The 9,420-nt window shown below is 38.6% G+C and overlaps 2 protein-coding genes across 3 annotated transcripts; one reads left to right on the top strand and one right to left on the bottom strand.

Annotated features, from left to right (window-relative positions):
• Positions 1–2,155: 2,155 nt before the first annotated feature.
• On the top strand, positions 2,156–2,945 carry LOC146887040 (uncharacterized). The gene is made up of 2 exons (XM_085671995.1): positions 2,156–2,398; positions 2,670–2,945. Exons 1-2 carry the CDS (start codon positions 2,156–2,158, stop codon positions 2,943–2,945), a joined length of 519 nt encoding a protein of 172 aa, XP_085528121.1.
• Positions 2,946–5,632: 2,687 nt separating this feature from the next.
• LOC114182315 (calcium-dependent mitochondrial ATP-magnesium/phosphate carrier protein 2-like) lies at positions 5,633–9,103 on the bottom strand. Of its 2 annotated transcripts, XM_028069165.2 has the most exons (4): positions 8,363–9,101; positions 6,436–7,224; positions 6,266–6,356; positions 5,633–6,167 (listed from the first exon to the last, which is right to left on the bottom strand). In XM_028069165.2, the coding sequence occupies exons 1-4, from the start codon at positions 8,742–8,744 to the stop codon at positions 5,990–5,992; spliced, it is 1,440 nt and encodes a 479-aa protein (XP_027924966.1). In that variant the 5' UTR covers positions 8,745–9,101; the 3' UTR covers positions 5,633–5,989. The 2 variants fall into 2 exon arrangements, with proteins under 2 accessions (XP_027924966.1, XP_027924967.1); XM_028069166.2 differs by lacking the exon at positions 6,266–6,356 and having other exon boundaries at positions 8,363–9,103.
• Positions 9,104–9,420: the final 317 nt, after the last annotated feature.

Genomic DNA, 9,420 nt, shown 5'->3' with positions numbered 1-9,420 from the left:
GAGTGTGATGAAGGAGATCCAGGATGACGCGTAGTGCTTCATCATCTTTACTCATTTGGAGGTTGAGAAAGATGAAAGAATAACATCGATACCTGTAGTGTGGGAGTTTGAGGATGTGTTTCCAGAGGAAGTATTAGGGTTGCCTCCAAGAAGGGGAGTTGAATTCTGCATAGATCTAGTACTAGGAGCTGGTCCGGTGTCGATAGCTCCTTATCACATGGCTCCAGCGGAGTTAGTAGAGCTGAAGAAGAATATAGAGGATTTTTTGGAGAAGTAGTTCATACGACCTAGTGCTTTGCCTTGGGAAGCGCCGATGTTGTTGGTTAGGAAGAAGGATGGTAACTCATAACTGTGTGTGGATTACAGGCAATTCAATAACTTGACAATCAAGAATAAGTATCCATTTCCGAGGATAGATGATATGATAGATCAATTGCATGGAGCGTCAGTGTTTTTCAAGATTGATCTCCGATCAGGGTATCACCAGATCTTGGTGAAGGCAAAGGATGTTCAAAAGACAACCTTTAGATCCAGATATAGGCACTACGAGTATGTGATTATGCCTTTTGATGTGACCAATGCTCCAGCTTCATTCTTAGATAAGTTTGTCGTGGTCTTTATAGATGACATACTCATATATTTCAAAACCTATGAGGAACATGTCGAGCATCTAAGGTTAGTGCTTGGAATTCTAAAGGAGAAGCAATTGTATGCCAAGCTACCTAAGTGTGATTTTTGGATGAAAGAAGTGCAGTTCTTGGGGCATGTGATATCGACGTAGGGTATAGTTGTAGATCCAGCTAAGGTGGAAGTTGTGATTAAGTGGGAACGTCTCAAGTCATTAACGGAGATCAGAAGCTTTGTAGGTCTAGTTGGCTACTACAAAAGATTCATAGAGCGATTCTCCAAGGTAGTGGTGCCGCTGACACAACTCACCAGGAAGGACCAACCTTTTGCTTGGACTGATAGGTGTGAGGAGAGATTTCGAGAGCTTAAGCAAAGGTTGACGAGTGCTCCAGTGTTAGTCATCCCTGATGTTCGTAAACCCTTTGAGATTTACTGTGATGCCTCTCATCAGGGACTTGGATGTGTGTTGATGCAAGACCAAAAGATGGTGGCGTATGCTTCAAGACAACTAAAAGTTCATGAGAAGAACTACCCCACTCATGATCTAGAGTTGGTAGCAGTGGTGTTTGCCTTAAAGATCTAGAGGCCCTACTTCTATAGTGCACAGTTTCGCGTGTTCAGTGATCACAAGAGCCTCAAGTATTTGTTTGATCAGAAGGAGTTGAACATGAGGTAGAAAATGTAGATAAAGTTCTTGAAGGACTATGACTTCGAACTTCTATATCACCCGAGAAAAGCAAACGTGGTAGTAGATGCTTTGAGTAGCAAGATAGTGCATGTGGCACACCTCATGATCAAGGAGTTGGAGTTGCTAGAAAGGTTCAGAGATATGAAGCTGCAAGTTGAGTAGTTGGAACTAAAGTTCATTAAATGTAGCACCCTAACTATATCTAGTGACTTTTTGAGCTTAATCAAGAAAAGACAGTCAATGGATGTTAGTTTGCAGAAGGTGAAATAGTTGCTTGGATTTGACCAAGCAAAGGAGTTTGCTTTGGGTAGTGATGGGTGTTAAGGTTCAGAGGAAGAGTTTGTGTACCAGAGGATGCTAAGGTGAAAAGGTTAATCCTTGAGGAAGGGCACAAGAGTCATCTTAGTTTGCATACTGGAATGACTAAGATGTACCAAAATCTCAAGAAAACCTTTTGGTGGCAGGGCATGAAGGCACAATTTGTATTCGCCTATTTGAGTTTTCAAAAGGCAAAGGTTGAGCATTAGAGACCCGGTGGGACGCTACAGTCTTTGGATATACCGGTGTGGAAATGGGATAGCATAGCTATGGACGGTTACCCATTTGTCACGAACATTGAGAGGTCATGATGCAATTTGGGTTGTGGTGGATCAGTTGACCAAGAGTGCTCATTTTTTGGCAGTGAATATGAGGATGTCCATGGCCAAGTTGGCTTAGTTGTATATGCGGGAGATAGTGAGATTGCATAGGGTGCCCAATAGCATTGTGTTTGATAGAGACTCGTGATTCACCTCTAGGTTCTGGTAGACATTGTAGGATGCTTTAAGGAGCACATTGAGGATGAGTTCTGCTTATCATCCTCAAACAGATGGGCGATCAGAGCGAGTGATCCAGTCTTTGGAAGACTTGTTGAGGACTTGTGTTTTGGATCATCTCAACAGTTGGGATGAAGTGCTACCTTTGATGGAGTTCACCTACAATAACAATTACCAAACGAGTATAAGGATGGCGTTGTATGAGGCCTTATATGGGAAGAGATGTAGAACTCCCTTGTGTTGGTATCAAGATGGTGAATCTGTGTTGGTTGGGCCATAGTTGTTGAATTAGACCATAGAAAAGATGCAATTGGTGAGAGATGGGTTGAAGCCTCGCAGAGTAAGTAGAAATCATATGTAGATTGAAGAAGGAGACCCTTGAAGTTCGCAATTGGGATTATGTGTTCTTGAGGGTGACCCGAACCACTGGCGTGGGAAAGGCTATCCACTCAAGGAAACTTTCTCCTAAGTTTCTTGGTCCCTATCAGATCTTGAGAAGGATTGGACCAATGGCTTACGAGATTGCCTTACCTCCTTAGTTAGCTAATCTCCATCCGATTTTCCATGTCTCCCAACTGAGGGAGTATGTGCCTGACCCATCTCACGTGTTGGAGGCTGAGGAAGTGCATGTTAGGGAGGATCTCATAGTGGAGGTACAACTAGTTGGTTTAGAGGATCGCCAAGTTAAACAGCTCCGGGGAAAATCCATCAGTCTTGTTAAAGTCATTTGGGACCGAAGGACAGGTGACTCTAAATGGGAGCTAGAGGAGGATATGAGGATGTCAAATCCATATCTATTTTCTGATAAGTCTTAATTTTCGAGGTCAAAAACTTTTGTTGTGAGGAGGTTGTAAGACCCCCTTTTTTTGATTTAAAAAGGCTTTGGGTCTTGCCTTACTAGAGGGCCCAGGGTCAGCCCACTACGGACCACCGAAACCCCCTTTCCAGCCACTAACTCTCATTTTTGTCTTCTTTCCAAAAACAATCCACCTCTTTTCTCTCTTGTTTGAAATAGGAGCTCTACTAGGGCACAACAATATCCTCCCTTGAGCTTACTGAACGTTATCCTCCGCGTAAGTAGAACTCTAAACTCATGCTCCTTTTCGTTTCTTCTATTTGGAAGCTTTAGTTCCACTTTAACCTTTGCTAGGGTTTCAGTTTTTACCTCCTTTAGTTTTGTTTTCCAACTCCGTAAGTTGTAATCATGTCGTAGTGCTCTTCTTTTGGGGTTTGTTCTTGGGTTAGCACTTGTCAAGGTAAGGAAAACTAGAACTCCTTCTTTTTCTTTGAAATAGAGTGTACTTATTTTCGTTCTGGAATGTGCTGAGATGTTTAATTAATGATTGCATTGAATGGGGATGAATTTCATGTTTGGGTATTTATGGGTTAGAGAATTTTAGGTAGTTTAGAATGCAATTGGAATGAGAGATATTGATTGTTGCCATTGTTCAGTTTGATATCATCTATAAAACACTTTGAAATGAGTTTGAGAAGATAAAAGTGCAAGATACCAAATTGTGTAGTGGAACAAGTCAAAATCTCACAACCAAGAAGCATATGGTGTGGCGCTAATCATTTTCCTACACTACGCACTTTTCGTAAAATGAAGGTTCCTACTTCGTTAACCGTTGGATCGAGCTAAAATTTTAACAACTGATCCTTAACACATAGTTCTTGACTTTGACCGGTCGGATCTTGAATGGGAGCTCTATAGTTAGAGCAGTTTTTTATCGCAAGTTCCATGTAGTTTGGTTGTTGACAGCATTGACCTTTGTTACTTGTTTGGTGCATAACTTTCTGTATAGTTATTCAATTAAGTTGGTTCTTATTGCATTTGGTTCTTGATTCAATCATCTTTAATTTGAATATAAATACAAAATTTTTGGAGCTTTACACAAGCTATAGTTTTATTTCTAAAATCCCAAATCGTTTGCATAATGTTTTGTTAAGTTGGATTGGATAAAAATTATAAGAATTAGTTATTTTCCAAGAGAGACATATGTTATATGGTTTTTAATATGTGTTTTCAAATGCTTGTGTCAAAATATAGGAGATCCCATGGGGGAAATCTTATTTGATTTAATTAGTAGTGTGTTCATTGATGTAAGGAGTTGGTATTGGAGGTTTATCCTAATACTCTAATGTTCATTCAAGACTCATGTAGAGTGGAATGAGTCATGTGGTGAGAGGAGCAGAAGGTCCTATCTTTAAGAACATCCCCAGGGTTCTTATGATGGTTAAAGGGACTAACCTTGTGTGGTAGGGGGAAATCCATTGACAATAACTCTACAGGTAGTAGAAGTCACCACAAGTGCAAAAACCACCAAAAATCATACATCAATGTGTAAATCCAGATAATTGAGTCTAGAGTATCATTTGGTGTGATGGGTTAGTTGATATTGCTTAGCTTGTGTAATTGGTGCATTGTTCTGCAATTCTTTTAAGTGTTATATATATATATATATATATATATATATATATATATATATATATATATATATGTATATATATGTGTGTGTGTGTGTGTGTATTTCTTTTTCTTTTTGCAATTAACTTACCCTTCCTCTGCTTGTGTTATGTTTCCATGTGGTGTTTTCCTTTTTGCAATGATCGCCAAATATTTGGTGTGAGCATATGTGGGAGCTCACAGTGATCGTAGTGATAATGGAGATGCTGCAATTTAGTTATGCTTGTTGGATTTTTCTCTATGATGGAACCCTTTTTAAGTTTGTTATCTTGTAGTTTCCTACTCTGTGAGCAAATTTCTAATTTAAACTAATCTGTGTTTAAATTCTGTTTATGACATTTGTTTTGTGCCTTAGGTTTCCTTTTCAATATATTTTGGATGACTGTAAAAGGTTAATTCTAATATACTTTTATCTTGACTCTATTTTATTATAATTATGCGACTTTTGATTTATTAAATTTATCTATTAAATGGGACATCAGATAATCTATTTAGTGAAATTTTGAAAATACCAATACGATTGCTATAGCTTGCTTCGTTAAAAAGTTTTTAAAAATGTAATATTACAAACACTAGTTCATTCCACGATAAACATGTGTGTGTATGTATTTGGATACAGGTATAATAAAATATGCTGTCCTTTGTCATGGTACATTTTGATTAAGTTCATTTGCCAAGCTCTATCATCAAAGATCATAACCGCTGGTTAAACGTGTCACAATAGAAGGAATTAATTTTTAGAGCTACTGCAGAAATTATTTAAACATTACATTCTTCGAAAGCTTTTCCAAGCAGGATATAACATTACTTTTTGCAGAAGAAATTATCGTAGTTGGAAAAACTTTATTTAATTTAAACACCAATGCATGTCTAAATAAATTATGTGATAGTCTTCTGGCAGACTTCGGCAAATTTAAAATGGCATTGTGACAATTACCTACATTAGAGTGACAAACTAACTCAAAGATACAAAAATATTCAGAAGTTCAAAAAATAATTTATCATTTTAAAGGGGAATGGGAAGTCAAACAAATAGAAGAACCAATTGTTAGATAATGATTAGCAAATGTGAGGCATTACATGTTACAAAATCGGATCCTAACTGTTTTTTTTCTTTTTTGTGTGTGTGTGTACAGTCTAGCATACAACAAAATCTGCTCAAGGATATGCAGCTTCGTACAAACTAGTTTCATGAAGCAGCATCCAGGACAAACCAATTTCGTCCTTCAAGAATTTTGAAGAGATGTTATTTAACAATGATTTAAACAATTGACATAAAATCAATTAGGGAATTTATTCTTGTCATTAATGTCTAATGCAGAACCACTTCAGTAGTTGCCAATGGTCAGCCATGTCAATTAGAGTAATTACCAAATGAAGTGACAAAGTTCTTCACTCCAAATCCAAGCCTTTTTTCATATTCTCATAGACCAAATAAGTGATACTAGCAGATGGAACAACTTTGAGCAGGTTAGGAAATAATCCTTTGTAGAATCCCCTTAACCCTTCATGCCTAAAAGTTCTCCTGAATACATCTGCCATCCCCATATAAGCACGTTGAGCCTGCATTCTGAAATAACCAGCCATGTTAGCTCTAATATCTATAAAAATGAAATTAACTTGTTATATGTTAAGCTGCAACTAACACATTACACAACCCAAAGTTACCTTGTTCTAACAACCTGCAATGGGTAAACACAGGTTGCTCCAAGGGCACCTGATACCGTCCCACATCCTAATTGTACAAGAGGACCAGGGTCTACAGAAAACCTCAGAATTTCAACACACAATTATAGCACATCTGGCACAGAACACGACATACAAAATATGTTCATTACCTTCATCAGGAAGAATATATTTCTTGGACATGTCTTTCAACGATTCATATGCAGCAAGATCTATGCCAGCATAAGGGATAATCCCCAGAATAGAAGGAATCAAACCCTTGTAAAATGCCCGGGGTCCTTCCTTAACCCATATATCTTTTGCGAGGCTTCCAAGACTGGGAAACTTTCCACCTTCACAAGCATGAGTTTGTATTCGTGTTTTAACAAGATCCAGAGGATATATTGCAGTTTGAGCTACAGCACCAGCCGTACCACCAGCTAGAAGCCGTCCCATAGTACCAACATCAGCCTTTGTTCCTTCTCCTTTAGCATTCACAATGAAGCCCTTTAGCATCTCATAGGTGTAAAATCTAATAGCACTCTCAGGGGCCACCTTCAGAACATTTAAGCCATTGCCTCGAAAAAATCCTAAGAAACCACCTTCTTTCCATATATATTTTACTGCAGGCATTATATGAGCTCGTGTTGTTTGCACTTGCAATACAACCTTCAAACGATCAAGGGGTGCAGTTGTTGTACGTGATGCAGCACCTGCTACACCTCCTGCAATCAGATAGCTACTTGCATGGATGTGTTTGCTAATCCCTGCTGGAATGACAGTTTGTTCCCCAATATCAACTAGGCATACACGCTCCAAATAATGATAAATGTTCTCAATGGTTGCTTCATGAGGGTAAAGCAGCAGAAAATCCCTCCATTCCCCAAATGTTATAACCCCATTATGATCCTTGTCAACACGCTCAACAAATCGAGCAAGTTCCACATCATCAATCTGAATCCCTATAAAAGAGAGACTAGTGTGGCTTATAGAATGAAATAACCACCAAAGTACATCAAGACCAAGAAGTCCCTAACTACACAGACAATACACTAAATAAATTAGAGACTGCTATTTAGCTCTGACATTTGCAATCAGAATAGAAATAAAGCTGTTTACATTGTACAATCTTGCAAATCGTCTTAGAATTTCATGTTATACTCAATTTAACCTCAAACTAGTCCATAATGTGAATGCTTCCCCCCACTTATGTAAGGGATTATTACACGGTTGGTTAGGGATCTCCACATGACGCATTGTTTTTATGATCTTAAGGTCGGCTACTTGTTACATAAAATTGGCTGGGGATAATGGATATGTGGTGGTTTCAGGTTCCGTACTATGTAATAATTGATCCATTTACTGGTTAATATAGAACTTTTAACACTCCTAACCTAACACAGGGATTAGATATGTCAAACGAAAAGTTCTGAACAGAACATTCGTTGATAGTTCAATAGCCGGTGATCTAATAACGGTTAACAATGAAATGAAGGTTGTCCCCATTTATTTACATATCATGAAATACCTGAGATAGAAATAAAAGGGTTAACACTATGTATTTGTCAATTAACAAGTGAGTCATAATCTTCCTATAATAAGCTCTCATCATTGATAAAAAGCGTATTGAAAACAAATACTTGTAAGTGACTCCTATCATAATCTTCAAATAAGCTCCAAGTTATCAAAATAAACTGACTGTAAACTCTCATCATTGATAAAAAGCGCATTGAAAACAAACACCAATTTGATAAATCCTTGTCATCACCATTTAATAGCGCACACATAAATTTTGGGTTAACAGCTTAGTTTACTGAACCAAGTCAATGTTACTTTAGGCCATGTTTGGAAAAAATGAAATCAGCTAAAAATAACTTATGGTCAGGCCAAAAAATGCAAGAAACAAATTCTTTTAAGTTTTCCAAACTCTGAATTGTTTTTTTCTTATATATAAGTTGTTTCTTAACTCACATTTATTTTTCCTTCACATATTTTTTTTTTCTCTAGAACTGCTTAATAAACAAGCAAACCAAAACGCAGGTCCTTGACGCAAAACGACAACCCAAAAACAAGTATGAGCATTCAGCGTGTATTGCGCACCTGCTCTCACAAGCGCGTGCCAGAGCTCCTCAGGCGAAATACACCCACTATGCTCCACATCGATCGCCTGAAATATCCGATACAGTTCCACCTCTTTCTCCTCCATGTACCTCTTGAACTCTCCATACTCCACCCGCCCATCCTTATCTGCACCGCACGCGCCGAGCAAGTCCCGCGCGTAGTCGCTCTCCGAGGGCATTCCCAGGGCCGCAAGCCCCCTCTCGATCAGCGCGTGGTCCAAGTACCCGCGCCCCTGCGCGTCGAAGAACCCAAAGAGCGCGCGAATCCGCGCCTCTCTCTGAGGCGCGCTTTCACCTGACGCTAACAACACGTGATCCATCGTCACCTCCGGTTCCTCGCTCTTTCTTCGGTTCGCGCCCATACAGTTCCGCTAGGTTCGGAGGGTGGATCGGATTCAGGGTTCGAGGAAAGCGAACGAGGAATGTGGTGGAAAAGGAATAAGTGCGGGCATCAATTAGGTAAAGAAGATGAAAGTGGTGATTATTTTTTTGGGGAAGGAATATTCGGAGTTGTGTGAGTGGGGGAAAAGACGCGATGGTGGCCGCGGCGGCGGCGGAGAGGGTCGCCGGCGGAGGGTGGGAGAACGAGAGAGTTGAAATTGGGAAGCAGCTTTTTTTGTTGTGGGCGAGAAGTTATTGGTTGAGACGAAAAAAAGAATAATAAAAAGACAGAAGAAAAGAAGAACGTGATGAACTGGTGGCAGGAGTGTATCTGACAGCGTAGTGTGCAGTTTGAGTTTTAACTGCCTGCACTATTGCTTACTTACCATTTAAGTCAAACTTTTAAGAGAAAGTTCTCTCCATTTTTAAAGGTTTTAAAATTTATTTTTTTTCTATTACTTTTTCACATAAAATCATGAAAAAAAAAATCCGATAAAAACAATTATGGAATAGAAAAGTAACTTTTCTCTTATCAATTTTATTATTATTATTTTTGTTTTACTGTATGGATAATATATCATATGTGATAAGCCGAAATTTTTTATTTGAAAATAATATAATATAATATATCATATATGTATTTTAAAAAGTGTACAA

This window comes from Vigna unguiculata, chromosome 4 (assembly GCF_037176805.1).
Source record: "Vigna unguiculata cultivar grain cowpea cultivar isolate G323 ecotype 2 chromosome 4, ASM3717680v1, whole genome shotgun sequence".
Taxonomy (NCBI): Eukaryota; Viridiplantae; Streptophyta; class Magnoliopsida; order Fabales; family Fabaceae; genus Vigna; species Vigna unguiculata.
This window is presented reverse-complemented; position numbering and strand designations above follow the sequence as displayed.